At 51.0% G+C, this 20,239-nt stretch overlaps 1 protein-coding gene across 1 annotated transcript in view; it reads left to right on the top strand.

Annotated features, from left to right (window-relative positions):
- The first annotated feature begins 12,303 nt into the window (after window positions 1-12,303).
- SLC22A4 (solute carrier family 22 member 4) overlaps window positions 12,304-20,239 on the top strand; it is a 45,473-nt gene continuing 37,537 nt past the window's right edge. Inside the window, exon 1 of the mRNA XM_080672895.1 lies at window positions 12,304-13,579. Coding sequence (XP_080529021.1) covers window positions 13,187-13,579 — 393 coding nt within the window. The 5' untranslated portion in view covers window positions 12,304-13,186. The remainder of the gene's footprint in view (window positions 13,580-20,239) is intronic.

The following is a 20,239-nucleotide window of genomic DNA, read 5'->3' as shown; positions in this document are numbered from 1 at the left end:
CCTTCCCCTCCCTGAGGGAGCGCAGGCCAGGGCACTGGGCAAGTGTCCTTGAGAAGTAAGGTGAGAAGAGGGCCTGGCGTCCTGGGCCCTGGGCCTGCAGATAACCGCGGCCCCACCCCAGCCCTCCCAACCCCCAGCCGTCAGGGCGCAGCGAGGCACCCCCTGGAGCGGATGGAGGGCCCGCCCTGGCGCCGAGCGCGCGCGCGCAAGTACCCACGCCCTCCGGCGGCTGCGCCCAAGTCGGGAGGGGTGTGGGAGCGTCTGCGCTCCCCTCCCCACCCCGCGGTGCCTGCAGACTAGGTTAGGGCCCCACCCGGCCTGAGGCGGGAATGGAGGGGATGACAGGCAGCCCGGGGAGCCAGGGAAGCAATTAGGCACAGGAACCGGTGGAAAAATACAGGCACAGGCCTCCACCTGGCTCTCAGACTCAAACCGCAGAATCTGCCACCCACAGTCCCACTCTCAGTCGCCGCTGTACATCCACCAGCCGACGGCACTCCCCTTAATCCCAGGACGCGCCATCACCCCCTCTCCCCACAGGGTCTGCCACCCAAATTGAAGGGTCCTTGAGCTGTCGTGGCATCATGGGCACCAACAGCTGCACCCCCACAGGGCTGCAGCACCCGGAGAAGCCCTTGCCTAGGCAGGTATTTGCGTGAGGCAGGAGCTAAGAGGAGTGGCGCCCAGAACTGCGGGCTGATCTGTCCTCTCCCAGGTTCACGACTCTGCCCAGTGCCCCAAACACCCTCTCTACACAGGGGCCCTGACCGAGCCCAAAGGTGGTGAACATAAAAATATTGGGGCAACGTCCTGTGGGACAATATCTCTGTGACCCAGGGTCCCCAACTCACAGTGCGCCAGCCCACCCGGCCCAGTCCCAACTCTCATATTGTCCCCAAACCTGCTCCTCTCTCAAGTCCTCACCTCCGGAGCCTTCAAACTAGACTTGGACATCATCCTCTATACCCTCCACCCACCATCCCATCCTACCCATCCTTCTGTCTGGGGTTCTGCCTCTTAAGCATTTCTGGGGCCCATTGCAGGGCAGCTGGAGTATTCTTGCACTCCCTTGCTTCATGGCCCCCTTCATGGCCCCCAAGGCCCTGAGGACAGAGCAACTGATTGATCAATTATAGGCCTAGCATTTGAAAACTCTCTGACTTCATGTTGCTGAACTCTTGATCTCACTTCCTCTGCTGTACCAGACAGTTCACCATTCTTTGAGCCATCCTGCCTTTTCATGCACCTCAGACCTTCTCTCAAGCTCAAAATGCCTTTATTTTTTCTTCTCCATCCAACAAACTCCTACTCATTCCTCAAGGCCCGGCTGCACTGTCCCCTTCCCCACAGCAAAGCCTTGGCAGAGTTAGTAGTTTCCATCCACATGCCCTCCACTCCATCCCCTCCCTCCCTATCTGGTGTTTCTGGCACAACCTGTTACCAACCTGGTCAGAGCCTGGCCTAGACCTACCTTTGTCCTGCCCCGACCCCAGGCCAAGCAGTGTGCATACACACACACACACACACATCCTGGGCCTCCCTGCCTCCCACCACCTTCTTCCTCGCTTCCTGGTTTCAGTGGGCATACTGCCTAAACCCTCAGAGGGAGGTAAGGCCTTGAGGGCTACTATCTCCCACCTACAACCTCAAGCTCAACTCATTCATTCAATTAATTATTTACTAAGAATCTACCATGTACCAGGCATTGTGCTACCTACCAGGAAAACATTTTGGACAAACATATAAATACAGATTTTAGGCAGTGCCATAAAGGAAATAAATAGGCCATTACAGTAGACAATAAGTGATCCCTTCGTGTGAGGAACTTAGAAAGACCTCACAGATACAGTGACATTTGAGCAGAGACCTGAGATGGTAAGGAGGAAATTGCGGTCCAGGCAGAGGGAACAGGAAGTACTAAGGCCCTGGGTAGGGCTGGGAGAGGAGGCATGTGCTTGTTCGTCCTAAGAACAGTGAAGAAATGGCCCAAGTGGTGGGAGTGAGGTGGCCGGGAGTAGTAGATGAGGTCAGAGAGATGTGGGGACAGGAGGGCTGACCATGTTGACCTTGTAAGCCACAGGAAGGACTTTGGATTTTACTCTGAGATGAGAAGCCGGAGGAGTGGCATGACCTGGACTTTTATGTTTTAACCAGGATCCCTGGTGCTGTTGTATGGAGAATTGACTGTAAGGGGCAAAGGTGGATGCAGGGAGACCAGTTAGTAGGCACAACTGCATTCACCCCTCACTAATCCCTAACTAGCCCACTCCCTCCAGAGCTCCAGCCCCAGGCCAGGCCCCCACACTGTCCGGCCTGGGTGCTGTAATAGCCTCCTGCCTGGCCTTCCTGTCTCCTGCCTGGCCCCTCAGTCCCATCCCACACAACAGCAAAGGGAACTTTTTAAAACGCAATTCTGATTATGTCACTCCTATCTATTAAAACTCCTGGCTCCCCATGGCTCTCAGGACAAAGTCTAAACTCCCAGCCCTGCCCACAGGCCCTATGACGTGAGCCCCTGCTGATCTCGGCTGACAGCTCTGTCTCATGTTCCCACAATTCCAGTCACACTGACCTGCAAGTTCAGCTTTATCAGGCTCTCTTCCAGACTCTTGCAGCCTTCCTTGTCCTCACAAGGAGCTTGAAAACTGAGTCCTTCCTTTTGGTTCTCTGTGTGACACCTTTATTGCCCCACCGTCCTCCTTAAGAACCAAGGAAAGGGGTGAGGGCAGGAGAATGCTAGAGGCTGCTTCATGGCAGCCCTCCTCCCTTCCTGGCCGAAGACCCAGTCCCTCTAGTGGGCACAATAGCCTGCCTCTGGGCTCACAGCCCATGAGCAGCTAAGTTGGGGGGGTTGGGGGTGGGGAGGGGAGGTGTTGTGAGCTGCCCACCTGGGAGCACCCTGCCTGTTCCTCTGCCTCTGGGTCTCCCTGCCTAGCTCATCTGTACTCCAGCTCCATCTGGACCGCTTATTCTTACCCAAGGTAACAGCTTCTTATCCTTGGATCCCATACTCTTCACAACTCTGGCTAATTTCATGATTTACCATTTCCCACACAACATTCCCCAGCACCCCCAAATGGAGGTGGAAATGTAAAAAGGGTTGAGGGTAGTACAGGGGTCTCTCTAACAAGCAAGGACTGTCTTCCTATGCCCCCACAACCGCCAGCGGGAAACTGCTAAGGTCTTTTCCGCTGCTAGGGTTCATTAATCTGGAGAAGGGGCTGCGACATAAATGAGTAAAGAGACTAGACAAGAAATACAAATTTGGGAGGCATGGGGGAGCCAGGGGAGGCTCCACTTTCTAGTGAAGTGGGTTCTCCGAATACATATCAAAGGTAAGGTCCAGTAAACAGTAAAGGATCATCAGGTTAGGGGAATTGCCTTCAGCTGTTCCAGCAGCAGGTAACAATATGTAGGTTTTCAGCCCTGCTGAAAGAGTCCATTCAACCTTTTGAGGACTTTTCACATTTATTATGACCTGCTGGACTTAGCCTCCGGCAGGAAACGATTTGGGTCCCTACAGAAACCAAATTTCATCCTTGCTCCTGTCTGAGATGAACCATTTGTAGCTGAAGGTAAAGGCTAGAAATCCCAGGAGAGGCTGCCAGGGGCTTTACCTGTTCCTGGGGTTGTCCTCAGGGCTTAGAAACCCAACTGACCAGCCCTGTGAGCAGGTCTGTCTCCCCAGTCAGACCCGGGTAAGCCAAGCCCAGAGGGCAAAGCACCACTCAGCAGCTTGCTCACGGACAAAGGCCGCAGTGGAAGGACGCTCGGCGGTTCTCCAGGGCATTCTTGTTTTTCAGGCACATTTTCACGGGAGCCAGAGCACAGCCACAGACTCAGAGTAAGAGATACAAGTTGGTTAATAACTGTAACAGGAGCGAATGTGTCCCAGGCATTCATCTCCATGTCCTTGGTAAACTGATATTACCCTCCTGTAACCCTCACGTCAACCTGAAGGAAATACAATTATTATCCCCATTTCATGGATGACCTCAGACAAGTTGAAACATTTGCCAAGCTCACATACTAGTTAGCTAATGTCAATAGCAAGGGCACCCAGGGTAACCTGTCTTCCCTGAAGAGCATTGCCTGCCCTGAATGACCTGGGGACTCTGCCCAGGCCACTCTGAAGGGTGCTAACCTGTCTCTGCTTGGCAAGGTTCCCAGAACAGCCCAGAGTGTGAGGCTCAGACTCACCAACCCCTCACACAGGGCTGGGTTCCCAGTCCTCTATGGGGAATGGAATGGTGGAAGCTGGACTGAATCAAGGTGATCCCTGAAATTTTGGGTCAGAGTGTAGACAAGGCTTGTACCCACAATACACGATCATAAACTCTGGCCTGCATGAACCCACCCCTATGCCTGCTTGACTTGTTCCTGAGGTCAGGTCATAATCTCTGCTAAATGGCTATTCTGGTTGCTCACCAGCTCCTCAGTGGTTCCTAGAGCTGCTGAGATGATTAGAGAGAGAGGAAGAGATTAGAGAGAGAAAGAGAGAGAGAACAGGAAATAGCCTGCCTGAAGTGGCCCCCTCCCAGCCCCCAGAGCACTCTCTGATTGCTGGAGCCTGCCCTGGTTGGGGGTAGTCTCTTACCCCTCTGCCCTGTCCTCCTACATCATGCTGTGCCTTCTCAGCCCCTGTTCCTGTCCACTCTCCTGATGGTCCCTGAGCACCAGCCTCCTTCAGGCTCCGGCCCACCTCCTCATTTCCCCTTCAAATGCTCATTCTCTAGAGGGGCTTTGGTTGTTTGGGCCTCTTTCCAAACTGCCCCTGCCATCCTTTAGTAGTATCATCAAGTTCCCCTGGATTTGGTCTGGAAGGACAGAGATCAGAGGCTACCCTGGCCCGGCCAAGGACTGGATCTTGCCCTGCTAGGACTCCACTTTGGTTTGTAAACTTCCCAGTGCCTAGAACCACCTCCACAGCAGATTCCTGATAATCCCAGTGGATGTCCAGCACTCCTGCTTCCAACCAAAAACCCTGACTGGCTCTGCTCTCTGGAGATCTCAGCCTCCAAGAACTATGCCCAAGGCCTCCAACCCAGACCTCTAACTGACTGGGCATCTCTACCTGGATGTCCCAAATACACCTCACACTCAAAACATCCCATACCCACCTCATCATCTTCTCTCCAACTACTCTTACTCCTATGCTCCCATCTCGGAGAAAAACACACCAACCACTCACCATGCAGCTCCCCAAGTTTGGATCTTCCCTGCCTTCTTCCCCTTCCTCAGCCCACATCTAGTTGGTCATCATGACCTGTCCTTGCCACCCCCTTAACAGCTCTGGAATCCATCTACCAGATGGGTTGGCCACGACCACCATCACCCTCTTGGATGCTGACAAGTCTCCTCCCTGGCGTCTCTACTTCCACCCTAGCTTCCTCCTCTGCATTCTCAACTTGGCCACCAGAGGGATCTTTCTAAAAACAGAAATCGCATCAGGTTTTCCTTCTGACTGCCATTGCCTCAGAAAGAAATCTAAAGCCATTTAACAATTAAGGATTTCTAAGGTCAATGGTGGTTTCACCTCTGCCAATCTTTCCAACCCTCGTCCCTGTGCCTTTCCCCACCACTGCTTTCTGGCTCACATGGGCAAGTCTCAGGGCTGGATCGGATGGTTCCGGTGCCAGGAGGTGGCCTGGGGACCCACCTGCCCCGCAGTGTTGACTCCAGGCCCTCTTGGCTAGAACAAGCAGAAGCAGGAGTTGAACATATGGATAAGGCTGCCAGGATCCTGCCTTCCTCCCGCTCCTGGGCAGTACCCAGTGAGGGGCAGCGCAGCCTGGTCCTCCCAGGTCCTATTTAAGTAGGATGACAGGCATGTGACTCATGGCTTCAGAGTCTCCGGGCATACTGTTTACTCCCACCACTGCTCCTCCGAGGTGTCCCAACCTCAGCTGCCCTGTTTAATTCTCACTTTCTGCTCCCAGACTTCCGGACACTGAGGCACGGGACACCTACAGACACGTGCAGCTCTCACGCACGTGCAGTCTGGAATTGGGGGAGTTAATACCCAACAGGACGCACTTGAACCAGTGAGGGATAGACACCTGCGGATAAATGTTCCTACTTCTGAACCTTTAGACAGACATTTCTGAGACACATTCTCCTGATTTCCCACAGCTGTAAACAACCCTGAGCTGTACCCTCGTAGTTGCTTTCCCTCCATAGTACTTTATTCATGTTTTCTTAGAGCTATTCCTAAATAGAAGCTGTTTAGAAGGCACATTTACAAAAAAGGGATTCTAGAATGGGAACATTAACCTTTCCAACAGAGCTAAGGACCCCATTACTGTTGGTAAATGGAATGATAATCATCTCTGGCAGGCAGTTACCAAAACTCTTACCCATGCTAGATTATACTGTGATGCAAGTGAAACTAAGACATTGCCTTGTGTCAGTGTTTTTTAATAAGGGTGATTTTACCCCCCAGGGGGCATTTAGCAATGTCTGAAAACATTTTTTTATTTTAAATATGTTTTTTAATTGATTTCAGAGAGTGGAAGGGAGAGGGAGAGAGAGCTAGAAACATCAATGATGAGCGAGAATCATTGATCAGCAGCAAAGTATAAACTCAAAGACACTGTGTAAGACAGGAGGCCTCCATCCCCCAATTTCTGCAGCCAGGGCAGATTGTGCTGTAAATCAAGCCCAGGATTTAGTTGATTTAATTGAAAGGGTAGGAGAGCCACCAAAGGTTGCATGCACAGCTTTGGTGGATCTCCTATGACGAAGTCATGGCCCTGATAGGAAATACATAGAACCCTAGAACACAGAATGGGAACATTTGGGTGGATTGTGATAATTCCCCTAAACCTTCAAGGCAGCAGCAGATCTCTCCCCCTTGCCTGGAATCCCTGCCAAGACTCCTCCTGAGGCAAGTGGTTCCAAAGATACTGCTTATCCCCCTTAAGATGCTCTCCTATCTCCCCTCATTGCCTCCAGACCAATACCTCCTAGGGTTAGGTCTCAGCACAGCCCAAGTGCAGAAATACAGTTCCTGGCCCACAAGGAAATAACACACACATTGAAAAAGTGACAGGTAGGAAGAGGGGTAATGTGTGGGTATTTATTAACCTTGGAGCACTCTCTTGTAATTCTAGGTAAAACATTCAAGCAAGGATACATAAAACCATCTTCATATGCTTCTGACATGACTCTTTGAAATTTGGATACAATTATGACCTACAGAAATGAGATGGTGATGCCAGAACTTTCTTGACAGAGTATCAAAGGAGTCAGAAGCCTCAAGGGAGTGAGAATGTTAGATTGTATTTATCATCCTAGACCAGAGAACCTATCACCAATTTATATTCCAGAGGCAGGTCCAGAGGACACTCCCTTCACTGAGGCAATACAAAATGCACAGGTAAAGGATGCTTAGTGTCAGCGGAGATGGTAGGACTCTAGCAGAGGCTGGATGGTGACACTGAATCAACAGAGGTAAGGTGGATCACAGTGGCAATCAGACTGCTTCAACCCAAGGGGTCAGTAGTGATGGCTAATAGACCACGGTGTTCCTAAGAGTGAAAAAATGTGCAGATGACTGTGTGTTATTTATATAACAACCTTACCCCCCAAAATCAGGAGCAGGTAAGCAGAAGCCTGAGGTCAGCTGTCGCAGGGGAAAATAGTTATATGCTAATTAGACAGGATGTCATTCCAGACGACCTTCCAGACGAAGCCATGTCTGCAAGGGAAGCCCGGATCCCAGGTGCCAGAGGGAAGCCAGTGCTGGCAGCCAGGGGAAGGAAGGCCTGCTCTTGAAGTTTCTTCATAAACTTCTCAGATCCAGGCCACTCCACAGGCCCTGAGCCTATTGATGGAAAAGGAGGCCAAGTCCCCATAAGGAAGAACACTCCTATAGTAACCAAAGTATCCTATATAATAAAAGCCTAATATGCAAATCGACCAAACGGTAGAACGACCGAATGACTGATCGCTATGATGCACATTGACTACCAGAGGGCAGATGCTCAATGCAGGAGCTGCCCCCAGCCCACAGGCCCCAGGCCAGCCAAGGTGGGTGCCAGTAGGTAGGGGGGAGGAGGGGTGCCCCGCCTGTCACCCAGCAGAGGGAAGAAGAGGGAAGAGACTGGCCGGCAGTGGCAGGGCTGGCGAGCACAGTGCCAGGCCAGCTAAGGTGGGTGCCAGCAGGGCCCCCCTGATTGCCCTGCCGGTCGCCCCACAGATTGGCCCTGATCACCGGCCAGGCCTAGGGACCCTACCCATGCACAAATTTCGTGCACCGGGCCTCTAGTATATGATAATTATACCCCACAAGGTGTATGTGGCTATCTTAATCTGTTCAGGCTGCCATAACAAAATATCACAAACTGAGTGGCTTAAACAATGGAAGTTTATTTCTCACAATTTTGGAGGCTGGATAGTCCAAGATCAAGTTGCCAGCTGACTCAGTTCCTGAAGAGAACATTCTTCTTGGCTTGTAGATGGCTACCTTTTTGCAAGTTCTCTGGTGCCTGTTCTTAAAAGGACACTAATCCCATCATGAGGGCCCCACTGTCATGATCTCATCAAAGCCTAATTATCTCCCAAAGGCCCCATCTGCAAATAACTATTACATTGAGGGTTAGGGCTTCAGCATATGAATTTGAGGGGACACAAATTGGATTCAGGATAAGAGCTGGCATTGATGCCAGAGGATGGGAAACACCATCATGTTCTCCCAGTTAGATTGGAGGTTCATGAAAGCCAGGTAGTAGATGAGTTCTTGTGCAAGCTGGTCTAATAGGTCTAAAAATTCACACTGTAGCCCTGGCTGGTATGGCTCAGTTGGTTGGAGCTTCATCCCGTACACCAAAAGGTGGCAGGTTCGATTCCTGGTCAGGGTGCATACCCAGGCTACGGGTTCCATCCTCTGTTGGGGTGCATATGGGAGGAAACTGATCGATGTTTCTCACATCAATGATTTTTTCTCTCTCAAAAAAAAAAAAGGAAAAGGAAGATTCACACTGTAGTTCCTGATCCCTAAGTGAGACAGATACACTTAGCAGCTGGCAAGACCCTAACATTACCCCCGTCCCATTAAATAAGAGCCATTATGGTAGGAAGTGCCAAATGGAAGCCTCTAACACCCTCACATTTTTTTTTAACCAATTTATTAACTCACAAGTAAAACCACATCCTGGGAGTCCTGGGAGGAATTGTGAAGAGTAGCACCAATATCAAGGATTTTTTTCTTCTTAATAATCTTCACTATGGGGGACCAAAAACTGTTGGTTTTGCCCTGGCTGGTATGGTCGGTGGTTGGAGCATCCGCCCATCCACCAAGCGTCTCCAGTTGTTTCCCATCAAGGTCATGTACCTGGGTTGCAGGTTCAATTCCTGCCCAGTCCCCACACCGGTTGGGGTGTGTGCAGGATTCAACCAATAGATGTGAGAGCTTCTTCTCTCTCTCTCTCTCTCTCTCTCTCTCTCTCTCTCTCTCTCTCTCTCTCTCCCCTCCCCCCCTTCCACTCTCTCTAAAAATCAATGGGAAAAATATCCTTGGGTGAGGATTAACAATAGCAAAAAGCTGTTTGCTTTTATGTGAGATAAATAGCAGTACCTATTTACTTTCTTGCCCCGGGCCATGTGAATTCTCCTGCTCTCTTTCACAGTATAGTTCTTAGTGACTTTGGTTGTCTTTGTAGTCCATAGAACATCAGGATGGTTCACTGTATTGGTGGCATAATGCTAATTTGCCACCAATAAGATACTGCATGCCAGAAGATGAGGGGGGGGGGGGGCAGTATGAAGATTCAGGGCCTGCTCTACTGGTGAAGTTTTTTCTTACCTTTTTATTCTGGACTGAGTTAAATGTATGTAAAAGTAAACACACTCGTAAAATGAACCCCTAGAACCATCATCATAGCCAATCTTATTGTATCTATATACTTGCTCACTTCCTCCATCTCATATTATTTTGAAGCAAATTGGTTAGGTTACTAGGGATCCAGTAGTCAGGAGCATACCAGGTCATCCCCTGTAAGGTAAAGACAAGTTGTTGTACCCTGTACCCTTTATGTCCTTTATGTAAAAAGATATAAAGCGTGGTGGGAATATTACTCTGACCTCTTTAATGGGGGCCAGTGAAGACCAGAGCAAGAGAGCTCTACAGTATGTCCAAGTATAGCGCAAGGTTCTACTATCTGTTCCATATGACCCAGCAGAAGAATGGTGCTAGAGGTGTTTGTGGTGATGAGATGCTGGGGAGAGTCTCCCATGAATCCTAAAAAAGGAGTTTCAGTACAGATCTCTAAGGTTCCAGAGCAAGGTCATGGAACTTTTTGCCTTTTGGAAAAGCAGCTGTGGCAGTGAGACATCATGAAACTAGAGGTGTCCAGTATGAGTTGGGTATTATCAGATTCTATCAAGTCATAAGATTAAGCAGGCACAGCAGCAATCCACCTTATAACAGAAATAAATTACAGAGTCAGGATCAGGGCTGAGCAGGTCCATAGGACTCATGTAAGTTAATGAACAGGTGGTTCTAATTCCTATGCCACCTACCTTAGCTATACTCACACTTCTCCCTTAACTCGAAAGTACGGTCTTGTGGGATTGCCCTCTATAACCAACTGGTGGGGGAAAAAATACTCAGGCCTGACTCACAGATGGGTTAGTTTGCTATCAGCCAAAAACTGCATTGTTACTGCAACACAGCCCCACCTAGGGGTGGCCCTAAAGGACAGTGGTCAAGGGAAATCTTCCCAATGGGCCCAGCTGTAAGTAGTGCACTTGGACATTCATTTTTTATGGAGGGCAAAATGGTTCAAGATATGGATCTACATATACTCATAGGCCAGTGGTCGGCAAACCGTGGCTCGCGAGCCACATGCGGCTCTTTGGGCCCTTGAGTGTGGCTCTTCCACAAAATACCACAGCCTGGGCAAGTCTATTTTGAAGAAGTGGCATTAGAAGAAGTTTAAGTTTAAAAAATTTGGCTCTCAAAAGAAATTTCAATTGTTATACTGTTGATATTTGGCTCTGTTGACTAATGAGTTTGCCGACCACTGCCATAGGCTAATTGATATAAACAAGAGTTAAGTTCCCATGACATATTTCTGGTCACAAAAAAACATCACCAAACTTCTAAATAAAGACCTCAAACACGTCTAATAGAAAACATTGAAGTAAATGTAAGCTATACATACACTCAAAAAAAAATTAACACAAACAAGTAAGATTATTTTCCAATCCGCTTCTTCCAGTTCAGGGTCATAGGTGGCCAGAGACTATCCCAGAAGCTCAGAATGCAAGGCCAGAACCCACCCTGGACAGGACACCCTTCCATCGCAGGGACACACACACACACACACACACACACACACACGCATGGGCACACACACATAAACACAAACACATGCACACTCACTCATACTGGGATGATGGAAACAGGTGAATTAGCCTTACATGCACATTTTTGGGATGTGGGAGGAACTAAAGGACCTGGAGAAAACTCACGCAGACATGGGGAGAGGTGAAAACATCACACAGATGTGGCTCAAGCTGAAAATCGACTTTTTTCCTCATCAACATAACAAAATGACATTGAATTCGAGGATGTGATATACACACACACACACACACATACATTTCAAAGAAGAATACTTTTAAACGTAAAGGGAAGAGCTATTAATAATTTTGCTGGATTACTAGGCATAAATCAGAGCTGTCCTGGCACATCAGGACATATGGTCTTATTCAGACAGGGAAACTGAGGCAAATGAAATGAGTGAGGCCAGGCTAAGAGGAGGGGTAAGACTGGAGGCTACAAAAAATGAGGCAGAAATGTCCCTCAGCCTGTAAAACAGGGGCTGGAGAAGCAAACAAACTTGTACAAAATCTCCAATTTGACAGGTCCTTCAGCCTGGCAATTTCATCTGCCTCATGAACCCCAGGACTCTGACAGCAGCCCCAGGCTAGCAGAGGGGACTTAGGCCTGGACACTTGAGCAGACTGTTGTCCCAGCTCTGGTTACCCCTTTAGATCTAGGCGCCAGACTGGATCTTCTCCTCCTCCCTTCCTCCCTCCAGTTCCTGGACTGGGGGCAGTCCCTTATGCCAACGGGAGGCCTTCCTGTCCAGATGGCTCTGGCAGCCACCCCATAAAGAGCCCCGCGGGGTGTGGAGAGAGCGAAGGGATCCAAGTGAGAATCTAGGAGTGGTGACAGCAGCGTCTCCCTGAAGTGCTCTTACAGTGGGCCAGGCTTCCTGTTGAATCCTCTAGGGGCCCGCGCAGGATCCTGGCACCACCCCTGCCCCCCACCTCCTTTCGTCCCAGCCTATCTCTGACGCAGAGTGACCTTGCCCGTCCCTCTCGGGCCCTGGGCCTGTTTCCCCTTTTTCAAGGTGAGGCTCCTGGCTTTCCGAGAGCGCCGCTCCGGATGCCGCCGGCCGGTGACCGAATCCAGCCCTCCCAGGACGGGTGGCGAGTGCGCGCCCCGTCAGCTGGTGCCGGCCACGGGCGCGGCGTGCGTGCCCGAGGAGAGTGCGCGCTGTCGCCGCGCCGCACGCGTTTTCCGGAGCACGGATTCCACGGACTCGCGTCTGCGTGAGGCCAGCGGAGCTCAGACTCCGGATTGGAAGGGACCGCGGAGAGACCTCCGCCGCGGGCGAGGGGCAGACGCCGACCCGGAGGGCCGAGAGCCGACCTCTCAAAGACTTTGCTCTCCAGCCTCTGCTCCTTCCTTTCGCCCGCTCTCTCCCGAGGGCCCAGCTCGGGGGCCGGGTTGGTTGCTCAGCACTGCGGGGTCGCCGGGGACGCGGAGCTCTAGAGCCAAGCTTCCTCCGCGCACGCAGGTAGCCCCGCTGTGTCCCAGCCCCTGCGGAGTCGACCGCAGGGTCGCCGGCGTTCGGAGCGGGGACTCGAGGCGGAGCCGGCCCGGAAGCCCCACCCCAGCGGGCCCGGCCGCCCGGCCCTCCCCAGCCCCAGCCCCAGCCCCAGCCGGGATGGGGGTGTGGTCCCGAGTTTCTACGGTGGCTTCCAGCTTGGCGTCCAGATCCCGCTGCAGGTTTCCCGGGAACTGGCCCCGATCGCTCGTTCCAATTTCCGCAGCCTGCCTCCCCCAGAACGTCCCGACACCCCCGGGTAACGCCCTCGGCCGCGCGGCGCCCTCCGGAGAGCGCTCCTGTCGTCACCGCGTGCAGCGAGCTGCTGAGCCGCGTCGGGGAGCATGCGGGACTACGACGAGGTGACCGCCTTCCTGGGCGAGTGGGGGCTCTTCCAGCGCCTCATCTTCTTCCTGCTCAGCGCCAGCATCATCCCCAACGGCTTCAACGGCATGTCCGTCGTGTTCCTGGCAGGGACCCCGGAGCACCGCTGCCGGGTGCCCGACTCCGCGAACCTGAGCAGCGCCTGGCGCAACCACAGTGCCCCGCTCAGGCTGCAGGACGGCCGCCAAGTGCCCCACAACTGCCGGCGCTACCAGCTCGCAGCGATCGCCAACTTCTCGGCGCTCGGGCTGGAGCCGGGGCGCGACGTGGACCTGGAGAAGCTGCAGCAGGAGGGCTGCCTGGATGGCTGGGAGTTCAGCCAGGACGTCTACCTGTCCACCATCGTGACCGAGGTGGGTGTGTGCAACCCTCTATCAGCGTCAGTCCCCTTGAAAGCTCCCCCACGCTGGCTGTCCCACCACTGGGTTATGCTTCTTACAAAGGAGTGCAGCCGAAGAGAACCGAACTCACATTAAGCTCATTCTTGATCTTTCTGTCCAGTATGGAGGGGATGGAGAAGGGAGTGTTATGGCTAACTGTCTTCTTTTAGAGTTGCACAACAGATGAAGTTGTTTCTCAAGAGCCAGATGCTGCCCTAGAGAGGCCCAGCCCCAGGCTCCCCAGATGTACAGGCTGAGTCAAGTTCTGTCACAGGCACGAGGGAAGTGTGGGGGACGCTGCTGAGCTCAAGTGCAGACACAAATGGGCAGGTCTGCCTGCTGGTGGCCACAGACTTCTGGAAGCATCAGGGGCCTACTGCTCTCACGTGCCTATGGTGAGGCTTGAGCTCCAGTTTCCCTGGAAAGGAGCAGAGGTCCTCCTGATGCCTGCTGGGTGCAGGGATCAAAGAAGGCAATAACCATGGCACCAAGGCACTTAAGAAGAGACAGACACACAGAGACCCCTCTGAGCACAGGGCCCAGTGGTGGATGGGGGCTCCAGGTTATGCCATTAGCCCTTCAGCATCCTAAGTGATTTGGTGGCAGGTTTTCTGAGTTTCCAAAGTCAGGATCCAGACAACTTCACTCCCTGCATTTCCTGCTTTGCCCTGGGTAAAGGCCAGGAGATGCTGGGTCAGGGCACGGGTCCTTCCGAGAAGGGTATCCTCACAGACTAGTTTCCTGCTATTGGTTGGGCAGGTAGGAGTCCCCAGCTTCTGGACCCTCGTCTGCTCTGTGTTCCTCCCAAGAAAAACTGGAGGGTGGCCTCTGCTATCCCCTTCCTTCGGCACAATGGGACAACCATCAGACACCATGGCTGGCTTTGAGCTGGGCACTAGGCTGTAGACATCTCAGAGGTCAGATGCCCATGGGGCATACTGGCCAGGTTACAGAGAGGGCTAATGTCAACAGGGTTCTGGAGCCTGAATTCCAATCCTGACAGGCTTGCTCTGTGACCTGGGGCAAATATATTACCCTCTCTGTGGAGAGAACAGGGTGAGGAAATACTCCAAGAAGTGGGGATAAAATTTGAGCAAAGTCTGGAAACACGAGCAGGACTTATCCAGGCAAAGAACGTGGCAGGTCCTGGGAATGGAATTTTATAGATCAGGGTGCCTGGAGCTCAGAAGATGGCAGGTGAGGCTAGAAACGCCTGCAGAGGCCAGTTCCCGGTGGGCCTTGTAAGAACGCAGAGGAACCGACTTTATTCCAAGAATAGTGAGGGTTCTAAGGAAGGGGTAACATGGCCAGATTTGTGTTTTTAGAAAGAGCTCACTCTCTGCTAAAAAGCAAGATTAGTGAGGAAGCTGTGGGAGTTGCTTTGGCAGAGACTGGTGGCCAACCAGGAGTGGTGGCTGCAACATCTACAGGACCTATGGAAAGTGGGCTCAGCCTATGGGCCACCTCAGGTTCCCCCTGGCATTGGTGCCATGCCTACCTTAGACCCTAAGGTGGCCATTCTTCTTTGATCCCCTAACAGGGCCTCCTAGTGCTTGCCCATGCCCTGCCTACATCCTGGCCCGGGGCACCTAAGACTGGAGGCCAGTTCATCCCACCTCAGTTCCTGGAAGCGTCCTCAGCAGCTAAGCTGCAGCTGGCCGAGCTGGCTGCTGTCTCCTCCCTGGCAGCTGTGTTGACCAGTCTCTTTTCCCTTCCTTTCTGGTTTTGTTCCCCTCAGGTGTGAGGGGTGGGTAGCTGCTGGCCTCCAAGTACATAGCTACCCTGTTGTGCCCTGCTCACAGAGCGGGGGCCTGTGGATGCTCTTCATCACACACACACACACACACACACACACACACACACACACACACACCAGGATTTGGTTTTTCCGCTCCTTGCTTCCTTTTTGGGTGGTGGGAGTCAGGTAAAAGGCACATGGGCACTGGTGGTTGGGAGGAAGGTGGGAGGAGCCCCAGGGTGGCTGGAGGCGGGGGTGGCTCTCCCCAGAGAACTGATGACACAGGAGGAGTCTGGAATCTGACTGGAGCCTCGGTTCTGACTCCACCACTAACCACCTGGCTGACTTTAGCATGTTACATTCACTGCTCAAAGCCTCTCTTTCCTTATCTACAAAAGGGGATACCAATGTATGGAAAGGTGCTCAGCATCACTAACTGTTAGGGAAACACAGATGCAAATCAAAACCACAATGAAATATCATCACCTGACACCCACTAGGATAGCTGTTATTTAAAAAAACAAAAACAAAAAACCCAAAAGGGAAAATAAGTGTTGGCAAGGATGTGGAGAAATTGGAGTCCTTGTGCACTTTAATGGGAATGTAAAATGGTGCAGGCACTATGAAAAACAGTATAGCAGTTCTTCAAAAAATTAAAAATAGAATTACCATATGATCCAACAATACCACTTCTTGGTATATATACAAAATAATTGAAAGCAGAGTCTTAAAGAGATATTTGTACACCCATGTTCATAGCAGAATTATTCACAATAGCCAAAAAGTGGAAGTAACTCAAGTGTCCATCAACGAATGAATGGGTAAATGAAATATGGTATATACGTACATCTGTCTGTGTGTATATGTGTATACGGTGGCTTCCTTCCACAGGGCTGTTTGTGAAGTCCAATTTATTCATCCTGTGCAGTAACTAAGAATTGCTTTTTATTAAACTTTATTTTGAAATAATTTTTGATTTAGAGAAAAGTTGTGAAAATAGTACAGAGAATTCCCTTCACCTAGGTTCCCCTAGTGATCACAAGTTACCTACACTAATAAAAGAGAAAGATGCAATTGACCATACCTTTGCAACACCCACCAGCCAATCAGGAGTGAGTATGCAAATTAACCCACCAAAGATGGCGGGTTAATTTGCATGCATAGGCACCCAGCGGCTCGGGGCAGGACACTTACGTTGTTGCCATGGTGACGACACAGGCGTTTTTTGCAATGCCCCAGCAGCTCTGGGCCTCTGGGCAGCGAGGGAAGGCCGAAAGGCAGCTCCCCGCCAGAGCAAAGGCTGTGCCGACAGCCAGGGTAAGGAAGGCCCATTCTGCATGAATCTTTGTGCATCGGGCATCTAGTATAACCATAATTTATTTATTAAAACCAGGAAATTAACATTGGTTACAATATTATTAACTAAATTTCAGACCTTGTTCTAATTTCACCAGTTTTTCCACGAGTGTCCTTTTTCTGTTTTAGGATCCAGTCCAGGATTTTACATTGTATTTGGTTGTCATGGCTCCTTAGTCTCCTCCAATCTGTGATAGTTGCTCAGTCTTTCCTTATCTTGATCTTGACACTTGTTATGAATCTCCTTCATTTTGGATTTGTGTAATTTGTCTCACCATGAAATTGAGTTTGTGAGTTTTTGACAAGAATACCATAGAAGTGATGTGTCCTCGGGGCATCATACCAGCAGGTACATAGTATCGATATGGCTTATTACTGGTGATGTTAACCTTGATCACTTGTTTAAGTTGGTGTCTGCTGGGTTTCCCTATTGTAAAGCTACTATTTTTCCCCCCTTTATCATTAATGAATATCTTGGGGGAGATACTTTGAGGCTATACAAATATCCTGTTTCTGCAACTACAACAACTATTTCTGTGGGATTTGCCTAGTGGTGATTTTTGCATCTTCTACATTCTTTCCAATTTATCAATTGGAATTCTGCAAAGAAGAGCTTTTCCTTCACTCCCATTTATTTATTTATACAATTATTACTTTATATCAGTACAGACTCACACATATTTATTTTGTTTCATGAGTTATAATCTAATACTATCCTTATTTATTCTGTTGCTTCAGTTGTGCCAGTATGAACCAAATTACTTTTCACTTTAAGGCTAAAGAATGTAAAAGTCAGGGCAGGGCCATTGTCTGTCACTGGAGTCGGGGCTGGAGAAGCCTGTGCTTGGCCCAGGGGGGAGGAGTGCCAGCCACCACGAACAGGAGCAGGAATAGGAACGAGTGGAATCTGGCCCAACAGGTTGAGATTGAAGCTTCTGTTGGGAAAGGAAGGGACCCCAAACATCCCAGACCGGCTGATGATGGATGCTTCTCACTGAGACCTACTGCAGTGGGGTACCAGCCTCCCTGGGCTTGGCCCTCTCTGTAGCCCTTCAGTGTGATGGACTCCACAGAGCAAAGGCCCTGTGTGTGAGGAAGCTCAGAAGCCTCCAGCCCTGAGGCTGAAAGAGCAGGGAGGGCAGCCCGTTCCCTGCTCTCCAGGGGGCCTCGATTCATCTGAAGGGCCTCAGGCTGAGCAGTAGGGGTGAGCCTAGCTTCTGACCAGGGTCTAAGCATGGGCTGGCCTCTGCCTCAAGCACGTCCTCTTTTCCCATGGAACATCAGGTAGTCTTGACCCCATTCAGTCCATAGGCTGGGAAAACTATGCAGTCACCTCTGAGTCAGGTACCACTTCCAGGCCCCGTGCTCCAGAGGCCCTGAGAGAACCTGCTTTTGGTGAGGACCAGCCTTCTTCTTCTTTTTTTTTTTTTTAGAGAGAGAGGAAAGGAGAGAGAAACATCACTGTGAGAAACATTGATCGGTTGCCTCCCATATGTAACCAAAAGGGGATTGAATCCTTAACCTAGATACTAGTATGTGCCCTGACTGGGAATTGAACCCACAACTGTTTTGGTGTACGGGATGACACTCCAACCAATTGAGCCACTGGCTAGACAGGACCAGCCTTCTGTGGCAAGCCACCAATAGTCTGAGGCAGGGTTACTTCCTCACCAGACAAGCTTTTAGCCTTTCCAGCAGCTGGGTGCTTCCTCTAGAAACCCGTGGGTGGAGCTGCTGGTAGTCATGCCTTTAAGCATGAAAGAATCTCCATCAAAGGGCCTGGACCTTTGGAGGCACTAGCCTTGTGCATCTTTCCTGGGACCCGGGGTCAGGGCATGGATGGACAGAACAGGACACGCTGATTTCCACCCACAGGCCAAAGTTATGAGGTTGAAACACAGTGGCCTCATCTCTGCTAAGATAACACTTATGGGAGGCCTTGGGAGCAGCAAAGGAGGGAACAATGAGACAGACTGAGCCTGGCATCTATCGGATCACTATGTGGGAGTGAGTGCATATGGCAACATGCAGAGATGTGCCTCTCCTGGGACTGGGCGGGGCCTGGCTGGGCTCTGGCAAAGGTGCCGACTTTGAGCAGTAGGCAAGTTTAGGCTGTTTTCTTTCCATCGGGCCTGTAGGCTGCCTTGGGATACTGCTGGCCAGTATGGGGACTGACAGCTTGGTTATCAGGATAGCCTGAACATAACCAAGCTCACACTCAGACCTGCCCTTTGGCACATTCCAAAGGGGGTAAGGTGTGGAGACCTCTGCCTCTAGCCAACACCAGCAAGACTTTTATTTCCAGTCAATGCTTCAGAAAGATCTTGCCAGAGAACAAATAAAGGAGACGCCGGGGCATTTCCCTAGCTCTGGCCTGAATGTGCTTCCCTGTTTGTTTATCAGCTGTCTCACTCTGAACAGATTGCCGGTGGCCTCTCAGCTATGTTCCTCCTGACAATGGCCACCAGGATCTCAGAGTGTGCCTTTGTCTGGAAACTGCTTCACCTACACCTCCTGCCAAGTTTCTGGATAAACAGACTTTGTCCATCCCTCCTGGTGGGCAGCAGAACTCTCACACAGAGTCCAAGAGGTAGGTTGTCAAAAAACAAGGCGTTGGCAGGGCTGATCAGAGGAGCTGCAGATGCCTTGGGCCTCTGCAAGGACTATAATTTGTCCCTTGTGATGGGCCAAATCAATTTATATTCAAGACTAGTACAGGCCTGCCTTGTTATCTGAAACCTCGGTGTAGCTTTAAGCAAAGATACCATTTGGAGCAGAGATGGTACAGAGAGAATGGAGGCTCTGGGGAGAGGCAGGATTGACTCACGTGCCCTAGCAAGTGGCATAGACAGCCCAAGGCTAGTGGTTCCTGCTCTGTGTTTGCCGGGCTGTAGGGAAGGCCCACAGTGGTACAGACCCCATTCCATTTGCTCACACTCCCAGAGTGGAGCCTGGTAGAGCTGTGATGGATTCCATGCCAGGATGCAAGAGGAGAGCCAGGCCCCTGAGTACCCTTCTCCTTCCCTCAGGTTCTCCAATCCCATCCCCACCATCACACTCAAACTCCCTGGGTCTTTCACTTTGGGTGAGCCTCTGATGACCACAGAACTTTTCACTGAGGCCTCTCCACCTATGGTTGATTTTTCTTTACCTCTAATATGAAGGAAAAAAAGATACTGAGAACATTTTAAGGTTTAGCCCACCTCAATTTCCTGAACTCCAAGTTGCAGAGGTTTAATTACTGGTGAATGCAGCGAGGAGATTGGGGGATCCCATCTTCTAATCAGCTCCTACTGATACAGTGGCAGCTCTACCACAGGTTACATAAGCCAAGAATATAGGAACTCTTGTCCCAGCTTGTTTGTAGAGTGGGGCTGCTTGCCCTGGCCCCAGCTCATTTGTAGGGTAAAGGTTCCATGGTGAGAGAGGCAGCCGAAAAGACAGAGGCTATAACCCCCACCCAGAGTCCAGCTCATAAAGTAGGGGTGTCACTCTGAGGGCTGCTTTCTCTGCCCTCAGCTCTGGAGCTGGAGCTCAGA

Source organism: Plecotus auritus (genome assembly GCF_963455305.1).
Source record: "Plecotus auritus genome assembly, chromosome: 6".
Taxonomy (NCBI): Eukaryota; Metazoa; Chordata; class Mammalia; order Chiroptera; family Vespertilionidae; genus Plecotus; species Plecotus auritus.
The sequence above is the reverse complement of the archived record's forward strand: the minus strand, read 5'-3'. Positions and strand labels throughout refer to the sequence as shown.